Source organism: Podarcis gaigeae (assembly GCF_964106915.1).
Source record: "Podarcis gaigeae genome assembly, chromosome: 14".
Taxonomy (NCBI): domain Eukaryota; kingdom Metazoa; phylum Chordata; class Lepidosauria; order Squamata; family Lacertidae; genus Podarcis; species Podarcis gaigeae.
Window position 1 is genome coordinate 20,886,285 of NC_139690.1, and position 21,343 is coordinate 20,907,627.

The 21,343-nt window shown below is 44.3% G+C and overlaps 1 protein-coding gene and 1 long non-coding RNA gene across 5 annotated transcripts in view; one reads left to right on the top strand and one right to left on the bottom strand.

The window, feature by feature from the left end:
* Positions 1–21,343, top strand: part of PCSK6 (proprotein convertase subtilisin/kexin type 6) — a 99,225-nt gene that overhangs the window by 8,522 nt on the left and 69,360 nt on the right. For all 4 annotated transcript variants that reach the window (XR_014558033.1, XM_083713115.1, XM_083713116.1 and 1 more), the window contains exon 2: positions 17,355–17,459. Coding sequence is in view for 3 of the 4 variants with exons in the window: in XM_083713114.1 (XP_083569240.1) it covers positions 17,355–17,459 (105 nt within the window). In the remaining variant the exon portion in view is untranslated. The remainder of the gene's footprint in view (positions 1–17,354; positions 17,460–21,343) is intronic.
* On the bottom strand, positions 11,866–15,092 carry LOC310831991. The gene is made up of 2 exons (XR_014558095.1): positions 15,026–15,092; positions 11,866–12,559 (listed from the first exon to the last, which is right to left on the bottom strand). It is a non-coding gene; the product is annotated as an uncharacterized lncRNA (long non-coding RNA).

Below are 21,343 nucleotides of genomic sequence, written 5' to 3' on the forward strand. Positions count from 1 at the left end.
TATTGAGATCACTGCCAATATTTTTTTCATATTTTTTATTTTTTGGGTAATTGCTTGAACTTTATACTATCTTTGCAGATTTTAATAACAACTCTGCTTGGGGAATTTTTAATTTTTGTTATTTTTAGGTATGCGGGTCATTTAGCGAAGGTGGCAAAAGAACCAGCATGGGACTCATAAAACACACCCGTTGGTGTTTCTTAATTGATTCTGTGAATGCCAGGAAGGGGGCAGAATATCAACTGAAAGCACAAGGGAGATCTGATTAATGGCTCTCTCTCTCTCTGTGTGTGTGTGTGTGTGTGTGTGTGTAAGTAAGAGAGCGAGATCAAGATCACAATAAGGACAGTGAAACAACCCAGTTGTGACACACTGGAATGTTTAGGTGGCCCCACTCTGAGTTCTTTGCATTTCCAGTTTCCATCCAAATTAAGCCAAGTTTCTAGCTCTCTTGCTGTTGTATTTTAAAGCATCTTGAAATCCAATGAAAACCAGGGAGGAAAAACAACAACATAAAACCCATTATTATTATCATTATTGTCTCAGTTCTCTTGATTTTTAAGACCAGGAATAGGAAGCCAATTTCTCCCCAGATGTTTTTGGGCTACAATGCCCATAATCTCTGACCATTGAGCATTCTGGCTGGGCCTCAGTTTTACCCATGGACGGCCATCTGTCCAGATTTTAATTTGCTCTGAACTAATTTTGAGATGTATTTTAATTAATTGATCACCTGTTTTTATGTTCTTATGTTCTTTGTATACTGTGTTAGTTTTATGATGTTAGCCGCCCTCTGGCTGGGGAGGGCGGGGTATAAATAAAAATTCATTATTATTATTATTATTATTGGAGGCAAACAACATCCAGAAGGTTCCCCATCTCTGCTGTAGGACCTTGGTCAGGAACTAGTAAAACCAAATGGTCACGTTGATAAGAAGTTGATATGCACCTACTGCATAAAGTAAATTCACATTTGTTGCTTCATCCATTTTTGCCAGCAGCCCCCACCCGCCACTGCCATGTGGCCCCCAGAAGGCTGCATGGAAGAGGATGTGGTTTTCAGGTTGCAAACGATTCCCCACTCCCGAGTTGCCATTTAGTGGGGGAGCAGCCATTGGCACGTGCTTCCTACAGCATATGCCATTCAGGCAGGAGTAGCGGGTGGTGAAATGGCACCACCCACCCACGTGGTCATGTAGAAATGACCTTTCCTTTCTGGGAGTTTGCCAGTGGGTATGTAGAGAGGCCTCCACCCACCTGAAAAATACTTTGCTCTAGAGTCTCGTCATGGCTATATTTCCATTTCTCTTGGGAAGATGATCTCACAAGATGATGGAGCAGCAGATTGAACCAGTGTAACTTCCTGCATTAGTAAAAATTCTGGGCTGATGTCTCACCCTCCAGGAGATATGAAAACTGTGAAGCATCACAGGGTGGGAGACCTGCATGCTGCTGGCCAAGGCAGCCCATTACTGGGGGTGGGAGAAGAGAGAGAGAGAGCGAACACCCTCATAAATAAGAACATAAGAATACACAAGCATAAGAGGAGCCTGTTGGATCAGACCAATACCCCCTTCTAGTCCAGGATCCTGTTCTCACAGTGGCCCACCAGATGCTTATGGGAAACCTGCAAGCAATACCTGAGCATGAGAGCTCTTTCCTCTCCTATTGTTTCCAGCCAGGTGTGCCAAGTTGGGCCCAACCGTGGAGGCAGTGCATAGCCATCATGGCTAGTGGCCACTGATAACCTTAGTCCTTCATGAATTTGTCCAGTTCTCTTTTAAAGCCATCCAAATTGCTAGCCATCACTACCTTCTGTAGGAGTGAGTTCCATAGTTTAACTACACTCTGCTTGAAAAAGTGTTTTTCTTCTATTTATCCTGACTCTTCCAGCATTCAGTTTCAGTGGGGAGGCCATGAGTTCCAATGTTATGCGAGAGAGAGAGAGAGAGAGAGAGAGAGAGAGAGGAAGGAAGGAAGGAAGGAAGGAAGGAAGGAAGGAAGGAAGGAAGGTAGGTGAACATAAGAAGCCACTTCACACTGGTCATTCTAGCTCAGTGTCATCTGCACTCATTGACAGTGGCTCAGAAAAGGGACATTCCCAGGCCTACCTGAAGATGCCAGAGGTTGGACCTGGGACCATTTGCTGCAAAACACTGACCTACAGCCCTTCCCTGTACCTGATGAGACCAGTGTTCTATCTAGCTCACAAAACTACAATTCCCATAGTTCCCTGGGAAGAATGATTGATTGTTAAAACCGCTCTGGGAGCTGCAACAGCTCTCAGTGCTCTTAACAAAGTCCAGCTCCCAGAATTCTTGGGGGGGCGCCATGCTTGTTAAAAGTGGTACCCTAGCGCTTTTAAATGTAGGGAGTGAATGTGGCCATGCTGCTGTTTTAGAGTTGGGTGCATTCTTTATTAATATTATGGACCTGCTTCTACCTTCTTATTTATGGGGTGTCTTCACTCCCTCCCCTCCCCCATGTGGACAAGGCTATGTGCTACCTCCATTTTTTTGAGGCAGTAGTTAAATTTCTATACCACCTTTCATTTGAGAATCTCAGGGCAGTTTACAATACAAAAACACATACCATACAAAACAAACAAAAACAATACCCCCTCCCACAGCTTAAAAGGCCGTAGATTGTTTAATTAGCTGGGGAGAAGGGGAATGTTTCTGCCTGGTGACTATAGATATATAACGAAGGCAGCAGGTGAGCCTCCGTGGGGAGAGCATTTGGCAATCGGGGAGCCACTGCAGAAAAGGCCTGTTCTCATGTTGCCACCCTCCAGACGGAGGGTGGCGGAGGAGGCACATGAAGAAGAGCCTCAGTAGAGGAACGCAGGGTAATTATATAATTATAGTTTGCTCAAAAAGAGAAAACCCAGTCTGCTCTCTCAAGGGCAGAAGTAAGTTATTATGAACTTGTAATGTATACAGGCTTTCTCAAGGGGTTTGGGGCGGAGCAGGGTGAGGGGAGCTGGGGTTAGCAAATGCATGTGAACGACAGACACAAGCAATCAAACAGAGTTTAAAGATAAGCTCTTTTTGTAATTCAAACCATAGCGTCTTGCAGTGTTTCCACATGGAGTGTTATCATCCGTGACGGAAACCAGTAAAGAGCAGGGTGCTTTAATCTAAATAGAATTTTTCTTTGCATCACAAATCTTGTCCCAATAGCAGTAACGGGCAGTGATTTTGGTGCTCTGCAAAAGATTATCTCATCCTTTTGTGCTGGCGTGTCTCAGTAGTCTGCTGTGCCTCTGGACTGACAATTTAGAATGGGCTTTCCCTGAGAAAGCTGGAGGGCAAGGGGGAAACCATTTTTGGCTCATGCTTTCTAGGTAGGGGAAAGTGGAAGTACGGATGAGTCCACAGCCTCTATCCAGGCTTAAGAAACCATTGCAGACTTCACTGGCTGAACTCTGCTTCTGTCAATACATGGGCAGGTTGCAGGATACAGAGGCAGACCATTGATCTACAGTGGTACCTCAGGTTAAGTACTTAATTCATTCCGGAGGTCCGTTCTTAACCTGAAACTGTTCTTAACCTGAAGCACCACTTTAGCTAATGGGGCCTCTAGCTGCCGCCACACCGCCGGAGCACGATTTCTGTTCCCATCCTGAAGCAAAGTTCTTAACCCAAGGTACTATTTCTGGGTTAGCGGAGTCTGTAACCTGAAGCGCCTGTAACCTGAAGCATACAGGTACCACTGTATTTATCTCAGTAACGGCTATGCTGGCAGACAGTGGCTGTTCAGGGTTTCAGGCAAGGGACATCCCCAGCCCTCCTTGCAGATGGCAGGGATTGACCCTGGCATACAAAGTAGATGTTCTGCCACTGAGCTACAGCTGTTCCCCACTACTTCCTAAATCTTTTTCTTATGCCCTTCAGTTGCAAAGAACAAAGTTGGTGGGTTGGGGCCAGTTATCCTAGCTTATTGCTTTCCTTGTGGGCTCTGCACTCTTTTTGCGGTTCACTGCTCCTCTGCCCAGGTGGCACGGTAATTTGTCTTGGTGCTAAAAAGGATCCGTTATAAATTCTGGCTTGACTTTTAAATTTCAGCCTTGTTCCAGTATAATTAAGCTGGCAGATGTTTGGGTGCGGGAATGCGAGGGAAGGAACACCAAACCCTGTAAACCACTGTTGGAACCAAAGCTGCCAAAGAGTGGTGGTATATCAATTTTTAAAAATAAAACAAAAAACGGGGATTTCTTGCTGGAAGCTTAAATTGGAGATTTTCCTTAAAAGCCCATCGCAATAGAAGTTTGAGAGCAAGTGTGGCATTGAGTCAAATGTTGGGCTTGATCTGGGCTTAGATCTCCTTACCCATGAAATTCACATAGACTGAGTGGCTCAGTCTGCCTTGCAGTATTTTTGAAAAGATGAAATGAGGGTGGGCAGTCATTCCCATGTCACCCTGAGGCACAATACTATTGTGATTCTTCACAGGGCTTTTTTTCCCCAGCCAGAACTCAGTTCCTGCACCTCTCAGGTGGGTGCCATTGCCATTCTAAGAGAACAAGGGAGGTGTTCATGAGGAATTCCAGCACCTCTTTTTGCCTAACTTGTTGGCCTGCTCCAGAATTTACCCAACAATATATTTAGAGCAGAGTGCTCCAAACTTTGCACTACAACCCCCATCATCCCTGACCACTGGTCCTGCTAGCTAGGGATGATGGAAGTTGTAGTACAACAACAGCTGCAGACTCAGGTTTGGGAAACCCTGATTTAGACTACGCCATGTGCCTCTAGTCCATTGTGTGTTTTGCTTGCTCCAGAATCCTGTTTGGAACTCCAACGTTTGCCTTTGAACTAACTGGGCAGGTGGATATCCCTCAGGCTCGCATTTACCATCATGACTGGAAGCCATAGGTGACCAGAAGTTGCATGCAGGTGCATGAGCAAGATGGTTGAGGGAGTCAACCTGGCACTCTCCTAATGTTTTGGGCTACCATCTCCCACCCGTCTCAGCCATTGTGGCCACCGAGTTGGTGCAAGCTGGTCTAGTGGCACTTATACTTATTTCATTTTGTGGGTGACTCATGCTTGAGCGAGCCTGGCAGGCACCTGCATGTTTAGGGGAGTGGCTCCTATATCAGGTTGAGGGTGGGGTGTGAGAGGCAGAGGAGGACCAAGGCCTAGGCAACCTGCAGCTAGCACAAGAAGCAGCTGCAGCGGAGTCTGCTAGTTACTCAGACCAGTAAGCGAGGCAACATTTACTCCATATGTTCAAACCACTATTCATCATTTCATCATCATCATTTTTAATTTGTATACCCCCTTTCTATCTTACAAGACTCAAGGCGGTTTACAAGCTGAACAAAATATGTACATCTTATAACAATCTGATGCAATACAAAAATGTGATAATAAAACATAACTTTAAAATAGGCAGCCTACATCAAAATAGCAACATTCAACCATCAATTAGTATAGTATAACATAATAATAACAACATATAAAAGTTAAACAGAAATCTACTCAACAGTTACAATAATATCTAAACTATAATCAATAAAACAACGGCAGGGCACAGTACATAATACAATACACATAAAACAATACACACTTAAACAGTACCACTTAAACATCCATGGCTTCCCCCAAAGAATTCTGGGAGCTGTAGTTTGTTAAATGTGCTGAGAGGTGTTAGGAGGCCCCATTCCTCTCACAGAGCTACAGTTCCCAGAGTTCCTGGGAAGAGGGACTGACTGTTAAATCACTCTGGGAATTGTAGCTGTGTGAGGGGAATGAAGGTCTCCTGACAACTCTCCGCACCTTAAAAAAAACCTGTGGCTCCCAGAATTCTTCAGGGAAGCCTGTTCAAAGTGGTATTGGTGCTTTAATGTGTGAATGTGGCCCAAGTCAGACTCAGAAGCTGTCTAAAGTCATCTTACCTGTTTTTGGAATGCTGAGGGCCAGTGTGGCATAGTGTAGGGACTAGGAGCAGGGAGATCAGGGTTCAAATCCTTGTTCAGCCATTAAGATCTCTGGGTAGTCTTGGGCCAGCCACTATCTCTCAGCCTAATTTACCTTGTGGGGTTGGCGTAAGGATAAAATGGAGAATTGGAGGACCATGTAATGCCACCTTGAGCTTCTTGGGGGAAAGGTTTGGTATAAAGGTAAAAATAACCCTGGCTTGGGCCCAGGCTGCCTAAAAGAACATATCTCTCAAAATGAACCTGTTTGGGTGCTAAGATCTTCAGGTGAGCATCTTATCTGGGTCCCGTTAACATCAGAAGCATGGTTGGTGGTGACACAAAAGAGACCCTTTTACTGCGGCTGCTTCCATATTGCAGAATTCCCTCCCAAGAGGTTTTAGATTGGCTCCTTCTTTGTTGTTCTTCCGCCAGCAGGCCAAGACCTTCCTCTTCAGTCAGGCTTTTGAAAACGAAGGTGCAGATGATTCTGATCACTGATGGGCAAACTTCTTTTAATGGCTGGTTCTAAATGTGTTCTGTTGTATCCTAATTATTGTTCTTAACTGCTTTGTTTTTCTTAACTTTGCATTTTATAATGTTGTTTTTAAATGTTGTAAGCTGCCCTGAATCTCAGCTTTGGAGGAAGGCGGGATATAAATTCTACTACTAAAAATAATAAACAATAAGATGTTGTGTACCAAATCCACATCTTATTCACTTCAGGTCCTAGGTTCAGGACCTGATATGGGCTTGAGTCCTGAAAACTGCCTAGCAGGGACAGGTGAGGAAGCTTCCACCTTTGGCACTAAGTCCCACAACCAGAAGTTGCTCCAGTACCAGAGAAGGTACTTCCTGTCTCTTGGGCATTCTTGCTTCTGCAGCCTCCGCTGTCAACAATATGTGGAAGTGCCCCAACCCATAGACCATCCTTCTCCATTATGACTTCTTTTGAGCTCAGCTGGTCCGTGATGCATAACGTCCTTGGTCCAATTTCACTAAATAGTGATGAATGGTTCCTTCAGTGCCTGGCAGTTAACACTTAGTCGGTTGGAATTGGCAGGGCCCCATTTCCATGGCAACCGAGCGAGCCGTACCCTTCATGTGCAAATGGTGGCATTGCAAGGCAAAAATAACACTTTCTCATTGTTTTGAGACTTGCTTGCTGCAGACGTAAACACCCAGAGCTGAGTGGTGCCAATCTGGGGCTTTCTGACAACAAAGCAGAAATATGCAAAAGAAGGCTAAAAAAAACAAGAACAAAACAGGACTTTTGCGCTTCAGGAAAACAATAAAACCTACATTGGTTTGAGTTAAAAGCCTAATTGGTGCATGGACTTCTGTCATAACAGCATAGCATTATTCATCACTTTTGCAAATGGATATTAACATTGCTGATTGCTTCTATTGCTAGCTAATACTTTCAGGCCCTTGGAAGAATGCAGATGAAAATCTAGTGTGCTGTACCTTCTGATAGCTGCCTGTTTCTTAACTATGCTTGGCACCTGGCTTCAGAGTGCCACTGATGCTGCTGGAAAAGCAGAAGCACAGGAGCTGTCTGCCCAGTGTTTCCTTCCATCACTAAATGTATGGGACAAATTGCCACTTTTCCAATGGCTGGGCTGGCCATACAGGAATTGGACAAAGTCATCCTCTGAATTTTGTGGGGCCCCAGCTCCCCTCTTCCCTGATCACGAAACAAACAAAAAATGTTTGCAATGTGATCATTGCTTATCTCAAATGGTGAAGACTATTCTTACCCTCTACAATTCATCAGGGATCTTAATAGGGCTGGAAAAGTCCCTTTCCTGAGATCTTGGACAGCTACTTCAAGTCAGAATAAGAAAATTTTATTCTCAGTTAGGTCTATGGAACTTGCAGTCCCACAACCTCTGTTGGGTCACAGGTGCCCCTTTCCACGGCTAGATGTACCCAGCTTCATATGTGTTCCAAAACTGTTTCCTAAAACCAACTAAATGTATCTAAATTCTTATGGCTCTAATCTTTGTGCATTGGATGGGTATGCTTCTGTGCACTTTAATAATATCAGATTTCGTATGGCGTTTGCAAAAGCCTGTGATAATTAGGGATGAGCTAATTAATTTTGGTTTCTTGCAGTTTCTCATTTTTTCACTATTAAGTTTGATTCTCCACATTTCTGCATCAGTTTGCTTAATAAAAAAAGATGTCATGAAAATTCACGAGCCTTTTGGTGTAAATTTAATGTGAATAATATGCGATTATATGTAATGTACAATTTTTGTGTGGAGCAATTTCCCCTAGTATCATTCTTGCATGTTATTTTCGGGAGTGTGTGTGTGTGTGTGTGTGTATATATATATATATATATATATATATATATACACACACACACACACACACATATATATATATACATATATATATATATGTATATCTGTGTGTGTGTGTGTGTATATATATATATGGATATGAGAAAACACACACACACACACACACACACACACACACACACACACACACACATATATGAATGAATATATGACATCTGGGAAGAAGGATTGATAAACCACTCTGGTAATTCCACCCTGTAACAACTCTCAGCACCCTTAACAAGGTACAGCTCCTAGGATTCTTTGGCTGAAGCCATGACTGTTTAAAGTGGTACCATATTGCTTTAAATATATGGTGCAGATGTGGCCCTATTGATAAAGCTACATAGAGCCTTGCACACAGAAAGTTGTATGTTCGATCCCCAACATCTCTAGGTGGGATTTGGTAAGACTACAGTGAAACCTTGGTTGTCGAACATAATCCGTTCTGGAAGACCGCTCAACTTCCAAGACATTCAACAACCGAGGCTCAAAGGGCGGTCGGCAAAGTTAATGGAGAAAATTGAGAAATGCCTGTTCGACTTCCGAGGTGCGTTCGAAAACGGAAGCATTTACTTATGAGCTTTCGGTGTTCGGATTCTGAAACATTCGGCAGCCGAGATGTTCGAAAACCGAGGTTTCACTGTATCTGAAAAACTAGAGCATACCCTCCAACATTTCTCTGATTAAAATAGGGATGTCCTAAAAGGAAAAGCGAGACATTCCAGGATCAGATAAAAAACTGGGATAGCTTCTGTAAATCCAGTACCATCCCTGGATAACAGAGACACTTGGAGGGTCTGCTAGAGAGCTGCTGTGGAGCAGACAACAGTGAACTACAGAGACAAATAATTTGACTAGGTATAGGACAGCTTGTTGTTTAATATCTGAGCAGGGAATAGGCAGGAGAGGTCCAAGATCACACCATGAGTTCCATGGCTAAGCAGAGATTGGAACTTTGGTCTCCCAGATCAGGGCCTAGTCCAGCGCTCTAACCACTACACCATCACATTCTGGGGCACATTCCAGCCAGGTAAAAGCACTTGAAAAGAGTGCAAATCAGAGCCAATGAAGGATGTGGCCAGAAAAATTTCAAGGGCCACAGAGAGAGGCCTGAAAGGCCATATTCGGGCCCACGGTTTCCCACACCTGATTGTAAGATAGGGGACATTCCAGAGGAGGTCAAGGAAGAAGCTTCCTAGACAGATTTTGGAAGTGAATCTTGCTATTCAAACTGGGATAACTTCCCAGATACGTCTTCCTGGACCGGCAAGAAATCTTCCTTGGAAGATTTCGTCTGCTCACTAGGCCAAGAGAAGACATCCTTTGCCTGAAGGAAACTACATTTCCATAGCTTAACTTGGTTTCCCTTTTCTTTCTTTTGCTTTTTCGTTTTGGCCTTGGATTCCTTTCCCTCTTCTGCCCCAACAGCTGCTTGTTTTCTTCTGCTCTTTCGCTAGTGGCGCATTTCAAACCTTGCGTTTAGATTTTACAAATGACAAACACAGGGGACTGCGTAGCTCTTCGCGGGTGGCGGGGAATGTGAATGCTTCCTTTGCCTTGCTTGTTTATGAATTTAATTTATACTAAAAATGAAGACCCCAGGGGTTGCAGATTAGAAATAGATTTAGAGGTTAGAACTAAATGAACATAATAAAGACTGGAAAATGTAAACTCTTAACAGCAGGGGGGAGGGGGAGAATACTGCAGGAAAGGGAAAAAATGACTACCCAGCAATGGGGATTGGAGATGGATGCTGGAGAGAGATGCATTTGAATTGCAAACATCTGACGTAGTTTGGTCAGATATTTAATGCAGTTTGCACATGCACATGCAAATTGTAATATCTGTATCAGGATGGCGAGCCCAGTTGTGTCCAAGGTTGTGAGAGGGGGGGCATCAAAGGCCTGTTACTATTTCTGCAGCGGGGTCTGTGTCTCCAGCATCCTAGAGCCATCCCATCAGTATGAAAGGGGACCTTTTTAGCCACCCTGAGTTCCAAAGCTAAGCATTTCGGAACACTGAAAACACAGAGGCTTCAGTTTTAAGAAAATGGTGTGCAAGTTCTGTTACGTACGGTGGAAAACACAGCTTAAGTCATTCCGGGTAGTGATAAAGCGGGATATCAAATCCAAACTCCTCTTCTTCTTCTTCTTCTTCTTCTTCTTCTTCTTCTTCTTCTTCCAAAAGAGGATAAGGGAGCACTCCATATCATTTGCCCACGTATGTGCATAGAAAACAGTAGCCCTAGCTGAAAGACGACATGTGGATCAATGCATCGATAATAATAATAATTGTATACAGTGGTACCTCGGGTTATGAACTTAATTGTTCCGGAGGTCCGTTCTTAACCCGAAACCGTTCTTAACCTGAGGCATGCTTTCGCTAATGGGGCCTCCTGCTGCCGGCGTGTGATTTCCATTCTCATCCTGGGGCAAAGTTTGCAACCCGGAGCAATTACTTCCTGGTTAGTGGAGTTTGCAACCCAAAGCGTTTGTAACCCAAAGCGTTTGTAACCCGAGGTACCACTGTAATTGTAAGCATATTGTGTAATCTTAGAAAGGATGTGGGCAAGATTGTGAGATCTTGATGGAATCCCAGTGGGGCGGCAGAAACCAGGCTCACTCCCACTGCTGCTGCTACAGTGAGGAGAAGTGGTGGTGCCTTGCAGCAAGAACCCACGAAATCTCACAGAACTCTGCACAAGATCTTGCAGGACTCTGTGAGTTCTTGTTGCCGCTTCACTTTCTGCTGTTGCTACCAGCACCTCTGGACTCCACACTGCAACATCTATTTCTGTGTTGGAACCCGGAAGCTGCAGCACTGAACCGTTTTGGACGGGCCACCTCTGGGTGTGGATGTGATTATCATGAAAGGACCCTGCTCTTCTGAATTTGCCAGCATTCCGCTGGGTGAGCCCTGGAGTTGCTCTCATGTGCTCTGAGGTTTCCCAAGCTGTAAGGTGCTGCTTGTTTCCAGAGCACTCTTCCCATTGCAAAGAGATCGGAGTGCTCCAAAAGCAGGGAGGAGCACTTCAGTCCACTGTGATGTTTCCAGGGGTGGCTGTGGAAACATCAGACCAAATCAGAGCACCTTGTTTCTGGGCTGCTTTAATCCGTTTGCAAAGGTAGTGAAACGAGGGTTAGAGGTCAATTTTCAGTGACAATTTTGCCACTGGTAAAAGATGAAGTGATGGCGGTGCTGGGCTGGGAAGAGAGCCCTTTAAAAGTTTTTTTGTCCCTTTGATCTGCTTCTGGGGCTTGGGGTTTTTTTTTCTCCTATTCCTGAGAATTTTGGAAGGGTGGGGTGGACCTTGAAAGGCTTTCCATAAGTCCCACTGCCCCCATCCATGCTAGAGCTCTAGATCTGAGTGGGGATGATAGGGGAAGGTAGTCTCTGTGTGCCCATGTGCTCTATGTGTGGCAAGCTTGTGGTTTGAATAGCATGCAGCCATTAGAGGATTCAGCACAATTCTTGGGCCCAAGAGGTTAGCCACCTCTGATCTATAGCATAACCGAGAGAGGGTGATAAAAGCATGCAGCTGATGATAGCAAAGGCAGGAGTAAACAAAATGACCTGGCAAAATCTTGCTAACAGAAATGCACAGATTTATCGTAGCTTCACAAAACATGGTGCTAAGTTGGTGCAAGGCATAAACAAGTTATCCCAGTCACAGCTGCTGCACGTGGCTGAAATGGCAGTCCATCAAAACTTCATTGCTGTGTAGAAGTGCTGTGAAACCTGCAGAGACATGTTGGGAAGGGCGAAGGCTACTGGAAACCCAGTTGTGACGTACAAAACTGGCAAGTTGGAGAGAGGTTTTAGAGTTGCAAGTTCTGTTGCAATGACTGGGGTTTCCCAGTAGGTGTAGGAAAGAGCATAGGAAGCGGACTTAAACTAGGTCATGTTACTTGTTGATTAAGCTCAATGGTGTCTGCTCTGACTGGCAGCAGCTTTCCAGGGTCTTGGGGAGAGGACTTTCCTTATCATTTAGTACCTGATCCTTGCCGCAGCCATCGTAGCAAGGGCAAAGGGTTTAGCTCTCCTGCACTCACACCAAAGGCCCAGTCTAATGTTCTCTCCCACTCTCTTTTTTTCTCTGTATATGCATGTGCACCTGCTATTTACTTAAAAACCACTTGATCAGTTGCTCCTTGTGTGAATGTTCCTCAGTTAGATCACCTCCTGTAGACCCTGGTATTCTCTCCTAGATGTTGTAGGTAATAGATCAGGCCAGTGGCCCATCTAGTCCAGCATTCTGTACTCACAGTGGCCGATGAGATGCCTTTAGGAAAACCACAGGCAGAATCTAAACATAACAGCCCAACTGTCCTGTTTTAAGCGGGACATCCTGGATTTACAGAAGCCACCCCGGCTTCTGATTCTATTCCCGGATGTCCCGTTTTGGCTCATCTGCACACCAAGGCCCAGGCCCCAAATACCTGGAAGACCACCTCCTCCCAACAGACCCCCTTCAGGTGTTTAGATCAGCAGAGGGGGCCTGGTTTTAACCTGCAGCAGAAGTATGTGCCGTACGAATGGACTTAAGTCAATGCACAATGATATGCCCTCCAAATAGATGCCACTGAAAAGGACTTAATAAGTTTGGCAAGTCATTCGGAGCATATCCTCTGTAACCATTGTTCATCTTTTGGATGGGCGGAAGTGTTGCTGAACATAATCTGCTTGGGATTTTTTGAAATTTACTGCTGGTTGGAATTGTTAAGACTTAGGTGGGTGGATTATAAGATTGATGTGGTGTAAGGCAACTTCATAGATCCAGCTGAAGTTACTGGTACACTTTGTTTTTCCTAAACCTCTTTTTTAATTTTGGTTTTTATTGCTTCCTATCCTCCAGGCTAAATATAGATGTTTCTTATTTATAATCTCCACTTTCCAGAGAGGAGAAGCCAAGTCTAAGCAAGAGCAAAACTTGCTTCTGAAACTATATAGTGATGGTTCTTGGCACATATGAATTGTCTTCTATCTGGGCTGGTGTCTCTGATATTTACCGGTATGTGGTTTCTTAAAGGGGGAACACCATACTTTACATGGGCCAGGAGCCTTCTGGCTGCTCGTAGCAAAATAATAATAAAACAAACCAAGAGATGGATAATTCTGGTGTGAACAATGTCTCTTATGAAAATAGAACGGCTGTCAGTCTGATTTGCCTCATTTCCCCTTTTTGGAGTTGTGAAAAGATTATAGCTGCAATGTTTAGTAGAGCAGTTGGATATATGCAGTGCTTTTTTTCTTCTTAAAAAATGTTTAGGGGTACTCTCATTAGGACTCAAGAAAATCACCATTTTATAGTTCAGATGGGGAAAAATAAATAAAAAGTACAATACAAAAGTACAAAGATTCATAAAAAGTTTAGGGGTATGCGTCCCCCAAGAAAAAAAGCACTGGATATACCAATGTAAGAACAGGCTGCTTCAGAAAGTGGTAGTTTCTCTTTTACTGTAAATATTTAAGTATCTACACAATATGTTCAAAACATCATACGTTGACTCTTTCTTATTTTTTTATAGACAAAAAAGATGCCTCTGTCATTAACAGAAAAAAATTACAAATATCCAACACAGGCAGGAGACAATGTTATATTAGAGTTAACAGCATAAAACTCAACACCTGTGCATTTGAACCACTGTGGACCTTATAAAGAAATGTATACGGTCACAAAAAATATCATTCAAAATAGCATTGTTCTTGGAGAAGCAATTCACACAGTAAACTATACATTATGCATTGAAGGTTATTTATTTTATTTTAATTCACATTATTTATAATTTATAATTCATTAGTTGCCTAATATTGCAACATCTGGGTCTGTGCTTCCCAAACATTTCTGGGGCACATTCCAGCCAGGCAAAAAAACGCAAGGAGGGTGTGAAGCAGGGCACATAGAGGGTGTACCTTGGGGAGAGTCCAAAGGGGCTCATAGAGAGTCCTGAAGGGCCATGTCCTGCACCCCACCCCAGAGGTTCCCATCCTTGACTTAGTGGGTCTCTGGGAGTGTACAGGCTGCTGTGCCGAGCTAAGCCAAGGTTTGGTTTAGCACAGGAGTCAGCAAACTTTTTCAGCAGGGGGCTGGTCCACTGTCCCTGAGACCTTGTAGGGGTGCACTATATATACAGTAGTACCTCGGGTTAAGAACTTAATTCGTTCTTGAGGTCTGTTCTTAACCTGAAACTGTTCTTAACCTGAAGCACCACTTTAGCTAATGGGGCTTCCTGCTGCCGCTGCGCCGCTGGAGCATGATTTCTGTTCTCATCCTGAAGCAAAGTTCTTAACCTGAGGTAATATTTCTGGGTTAGTGGAGTCTGTAACCTGAAGCGTATGTAACCTGAAGCATATGCAACCCGAGGTACCACTGTGTGTATTTAAAATGAACGAATTTCTATGCCCCACAGAGATATAACCCAGAGATGCATTTTAAATAAAAGGACACATTCTATACATGTAAAAACACGCTGATTCCTGGACCGTATGCGGGCTGGATTTAGAAGGCGATTGGGCCTCATCCGGCCCCCGGGCCTTAGTTTGCCTACCCATGGTTTAGCCTGTTTTCTGAACCAGGGCTTGTGGCTAAGCCCTTTCCTCACTAACCATAAGCTGTAACCTTGCTCCTCTTGGGGAGCCTGCATACTTCTGCATGTCCCACTAAGCCGCTGTTTGGCTTTGCGTGATGTACAAACCAAGCCAATATAAATGAAGATTTAACATGCCTGAGCAAACAAGGAAGCCTTACCTTGGCGCTGAAAAGACTGTTGATGCCAGTCTTCTGAAATGGAGCCTGTTGCAACATGCATGCATATCTAAAAATAAGTATAGAAAAATAAGTATTTTCCTCTTCTTCTGCACTACAGTATTGGTTTATTTCTTCCAATACAGATTTAAGCAGAATTAATCATAGGCGCTTTAGTGGATTCATCAAATACAGCTTTAATCAAGTGATAGCTCTAGGAAAGATGGCTCATAACAACTTGATTTTTATTTTTTTAAGGAAGAGGCTGTATTTGGCTTGATTCTGACATGCGCCAGTGGTTTTCTCCCCATTGAGTAAAATTTGTGATTTAGAGCACAATCTGGACCGTGGCTACTCAGAGGTAGGTCCTATTGTATTCAGTGGGGTTTGCTCCCATCTGATTGGAATAGGTTTGCAGACTAATTCTCTTAAACCAAGGCGGGGGAACCTGGGACTCTCCAGATGTTGCTGGACTACAAATCCCATCACGCCTAGCCATTGGACGTGCTAGCCAGGGTAACAGCATCTGGACGGCCAAAGTTTCCCCGCCAGGAGACAATTGCAGGGAAATCGCAGCTGTCACTTTTGCAGCTGCCTGTATCTGGAGACCTTGAGCACCGTCTTGGCAGCATCACCAGATGCTGCACTTCATTGTGCATTTTGTCAGAATAAGTGCAGCAGGCGCTGCTGCCATGGCACAGCCGCACGGCTCTTCGCCTGTGTGATGTGTGTGCACCTGTGAAGGGCAGATGGTTTCCTGAGGATTTTGGTTCCAAGAACTCTGGAGGCTGTTTTGGACCAGGCATATTCTGTTGCTATTCAGTGGTGGGGCGGGTGGAGGGGAGGCCATATGCATTTCGGAAGTGCAGTTTTCACATTTTATCTTTGGCCCATATGATGAGCAGGAGATAAGAGACCCCGAGCTCATCCATTCACATATGCCTTTAACCAGAAGTGGAGACAGATGGGTCATGCAACTGAGATTCTGCTCTGGAAGAGGTGTAGCTCAGTGCTTTGCATACAGAATGCCCCAGGTTGCATGCAGAAGCCCTCTAGCTTCTCCAATACCTTAGTCTGAAACCTTGGAGAGAGATGCCAGTCTGTGCCAACAAAAGCAAGACAGATGAAACAATGGTCTGATTTAGGGCTTGTGCACATTTTTGCTTTTGTCCTGAGCTTAGAAAGCATGAGTCTAGTTTTCTGAGCAGTTTCCCCATGCTTTCTAGACATGGATCTGAGTGGTTCTGCCTTTGCCACACCATGCCACCACCCCCCGGAAAAACCTGAGATTCAGTGCTAAGTCAGAACAAATGGTGATCCACAGAAAACTCGATTGCCATTTGTTCCGATTCAGCACTAAAACGTGGGTTTCCCCCCCGGGGAAAGTAGCGGGACAAGTGGAAGTGTGGATGAGTCCTTAGTGAACCAGGGCTCAGCCAGATCCCTTTGCTCCCTTCTTTGATACTGCCCACATTTTGATATGATGATAAACCATGCCTACTCTGCCTCCTTCCTCCTTGGCCTGACTGCAAGGCGGGGTGTGATGTTTGATTAATTACACCTGACAAACTCTAGTTAATGTTAATTCTGTTCTGCTTGAAAAAAAGTCCGCTATAGTTGTGAAGCTGGCTTGTTTCAATAAACAGTAGCTAACGTCAACCACAGTTTGAGGTGCACATGTAACACTAAAATGTGGCTAGTTAAAATTACCTAATCCTTATGTAGCCAAAATGACGCCATCCACATAGAAGAGGGGGAGATACTGGTTTGCAGAATTCAGAGGCGAAAACTGAAAGGTGTGGAAAATGCAAAAGCAGCCAGTAAGGATTGTTCTTGTTGAGTGGCCTTGGAATGCTGATGGACTATTGGTGGGAGAGGTAGATGGAGTTGGAGTGGGAACGGAATGGAGTCTCCTGGAGCAGAGCTTGGAAAATTGATACCCTGAACAGGAGCTTCCCATCCTGCAATGTTTTGAAGGTCCCGCTTGAACTCTGAATTCCCTTTTCTGGAGGGTAAGCTGCTGGCAAGGGCTGTTTTCACCTTGTTCTGCCTGTGAGCTTCCTAGTGGTATGTAGTTGGCCACTGGTGGAAGAAGAGATGGACACTTGGTCTGACCTCTGCAGAGGCTGTTTGAACGCCTCCTGGCGACCAAATGCGTAAGAGGTTTAGCTGTGTAAAATGAGCATCTTTGGTTGCTTGTTGAAACTTTTCCTGCCCGAACTGAATTGCATTCCTTCCTGGTTCTAGTGTGCTGTGAAAGAACATGCAGCTGTTCCTTATGGTCCTCATTTCCTCTTGTCCTGACACCTTTTCTGTATATCGCTCATTGCAGATTGGCAGCCTGGAAGACTATTACCACTTTCACCACAGCAAGACGATTAAAAGGTCAACGTTCAGCAGCAGAGGCCCACACAACTTCCTCAGAATGGATCCAAAGGTACAGCAGGAAGCTACAGGTGTCAGGTCTACTTTGGAGGCTTGTCTTGCATTAGCAAGGGGAAGTTACAAAAGGCAAAGGGAACTCGGTGAAAGCCCAAAGTACACTTGGCGGGAAATCACCATATTTATTTAACTAGCTTTTGGGTGTGTGGGTATGTGTCCTTAAAACCAGCAAGATTAAATATATGATTACCATAATCCCAGAGTTAAAGGTAGGCAGCATGAAATGATGATGGTATATATCCCCAAATATATTGCCTATGAAGCCCCTTAGGCAAATGCCATCTTGGCAGGGGCATCATTGGGTCACCTTGATGGGCTACACCAATGATAGTCAACATGGTGCCCTCCAGGTAGTGTTTGACTCCAACTCCCATAAGACCCACCTTGCATGGCCAGTGGTCAGGAATGATGGGAGTTGTAGTCCAGTATCTTCTGGAGGGCACCACTTTGGCTATCCCTGCAATATGCCTGCCTGCAAACTATACTCTCCAGAAGTCCGTACAAATGAAAGTCAAACGAAAGGTTAACCCACCATAATGGCAGATGTTTTGCTAGAATATTAGATTGGGATAACAGTGGGCCCCTAGGTTTTGCAGGGCAACTTTATGTGGATTTTACTTTACATCATTTATTTGTATTTGCTTCAGTTTGTAGTACAGTGCTGTAAGTTGCCTTGGGGTGACATTCCTCTCTACAAAAGCCCTTTTAGTTGGCAGAAGAAAAGCTTTCCTCTGGGCCAGAACCATTTTAGTGGATGATTAAAACTGGGGGCATGAAACTTGTGTACAGACAGTGGGCCTACCCTGAAACAGTGTCATATAGAATGCATTTTGTTCCAGTGTGCTGGCTGGGCCCCATTTTTAACCAAGGTGGCAGGCTGAACCTTTCAAAACTGCGTTTGATTTTTTCATTCTGCGGAACACTGATTACGAAGGCTGTTGGTCTACAATACAGCAGAGAATGGTGCTCTCTGACCAATTTCGTAGTGCCAAATGTAGCTTCCAGACGTGTGCACATACAGCAAACAAATCAACCCACGTGCCTTCCCATTCAAATATTTGAACTTATTCGCTCACTGTCTAACAAGCTGTAGATAATTCTTGAATGTGCACCCATATTGCATCAATAATAGTTGACGATGGTGTGGGATTTGGGGGGTGGGTGGAAGAAAGAACAAGAATAAACAAACTGCAAGTGTCTGAACATCCCACCAATTGCGAGAAAAACGGATGGCTGGTGGTTTTTTTTTGGGTGTTCTAATTAAGTTTTGGAGCCCTAGGGCGAGGGAAGGGTATGAATCTATATCTGCAATGGAAAAGCAAATTAGTCTACTGTACTTGATGCAAACCAAATGGTTTTTTAAAAAAATTTAGTCTATTTACCTAGTCATATTGATTAATACAGCATGCACACCAGACATTTAAAGACCTCCCCCCCCCCCCCGCAAAAAAAAGAATAATGGGGAAATGTGATTTCTTAAGGGTGCTGGGAATTGTAGCTCTGTGAGAGGTAAACTACCGTTTCCAGGATTCCTTTTTCGGAGTGGGGTGGGGATGCACTTCAAATGTATGGTATGTATGCAACCTAACAGTTTGCAAAATAGAGACCACTTTATTTTGGGTGCTTGGAGCTAGGCTGGATTCATAATCCATGCCTTGGTGTTCTCCCTTAGCAGATCACTTGGGAAGTGTTTTGCTACTTGACTGGTATACCTAATGTGTATGCATGAATATGCTAATAGGGGTGCTAAAGCAAGCCTTTAAACAAGTCATGCCACCTTGAATTTAACTGGAAAAGATGGAACTGCATAACTTAAGGATTTGGGTGTGTGTGTGAACGCGTTGTTTTTAAAAGTTTAAAGCTCCTAGTCAACTAAGTGACTTGGTGCTTTTAAAGCTGAAAACTTCTCAAGTTTATTTTTGTTTTTATATAAATCTGCATCCTATTTCAGAGGCTCCCTGAACTGGGCGATCTTTTGCCAATGAAACTTGGTAGATCAAGTGGCTTTTCCCACAAGCTTTACAGTTTGTCTCTTTCAATTTACCTAGACTTCCTTGATGAAGGGAGGAGAAAATGTTCTCAGAAACGTGTGGAACTTGTTAGCTTTAAAATATTAGGAAAAGTCTCTAGTGCTACTTACTTCTTCTTTTTTTCCAGGTCAGTTGAATCAAGTTCTGAGGGTGGGGCACGGCATCTATTTCCCACAAGTTCTATTGTAGGGCCAAACTGTTGCAATACTGCATATAGACACAGAAAGCAAACTCAGTTGGGGATATCTGTCAGGGCAGCTAAAAAGCACCAAAAACCTTCAGATTTCTGACAGACGTGGTGAAAAAGGAAGAGGGAACTAGGAGGGAAGAGGAAAGCAAGCAAGTACTGGTATCATTTATTAGAGCAGGGGTGGTAAAGCTGTATACACCATAGGTCAATATTGGGCCCAAATTGGCCCATGCAGCTATTTTCCACAAATCATGCCCACCTGTCCACTGCTGGGTGACATCAGCTTAACCAGCACATTCCCTGCAGCCGGCAGGATTGAACCCTCCACTCATACTTGTTCTAGAAAATCTTGCTCAGTTTGGCTGTGCCCTCACCCACCTGTAAATGGTGACCCCACCCCCCAAGGGTGGAGAGTTAAGAAGCTGGCCTGCAGGCCAGAAATAGTTTCCTGCTGCTATAACTGATCTTATAGTGACCCGCTGGAATGGCCACCCAGATGACGAGAGACCAGATGACCACTGGCCCCAGATGATGCAACGGGTCAGCTTTGCTTGCAGATAGAAGCATTTCTGGAAGAGCTATCTATTATTGCTCTTTCTAGTAATGATCTCAGCTGGTGAGTGGCAATGGGAAGCCGCCCATAGCAGCTAGGGCAACCCAGTCAGATGGGCGGGGTACAAATAATTTAGCCAAAAGAAGAGTAGGATGTAATAAGGCATTGTTTTTCTATCCCGCCTTGTGGTCTTTGGATTCAGTGCTGTTTTCGTTCCACTGCATTTAGTCTTCTGCCAAAAGCTACATTATTTGTCCCGCTGTTGGCCATGGCAAGATTACATCATTATGTTACCCTATCCATGTCAATGCAAAGAAAACACCGTGAACAGATTGTTTGTGGACTGAAAGGGACAACAACTGATCATATTTGCTGGATTAATTTCTGTACTGGACATGGGGGCAAAAATTGCAAACATTGGCAATTTCTACTCCTGTTTCCATTGGAATTTTGCAGCATCCCTAGTGAGGAGAGTGGGGGTGGAACTGGTGTCCTCCCCCCCCCCCGAGAATTGTGGGAAGAAAATAATGCCCAAACAGCCATCTTTCCCTTGTCATTTACATGCAATGAATTGCAAAAGCCTAAAAGCATCAAATCGGATGCTCGTTCTACATGCTATTCTGCTGCATCTTCTGTGTTGGAAAATCATAACAAATAAAGACATCCCAAAGGGATACCCTTCATTAGCATTACATCATGATGAGGGCATCTTGTTTTAATGACTAGGCTGAAGTTTTAGTCAAGGTTCTGGGTTGGATTGGATTGGCATTTTCGTTGTTTTCCCTCAAGTGAATTGAATCACTTTCCTGGTTTATACATGTGTCTCGGCCTACGTGTTGCAACATTTAGGCAGGGTTGGAAGCAGCCCAATAAACCAGTATGCCAATTAGCAAAATGCAATTAGCCATGCAAGATTTCCTTCTCTTCCTGGTGGGCGTCGCTACGGATGCATCTGGAGGCAGTGCCAGATCTACACATTTTGCCGCAGGGGGCAGAAGTCTGCACGGTCTGCTACCCGCTTCTCCTGCAGATTCATGTCCTCTCCTCCATCACCCCTGAGAGAAGGAGGCCTGAGCTGCCCCATGGGATTCTGCCACCCAAGGCAG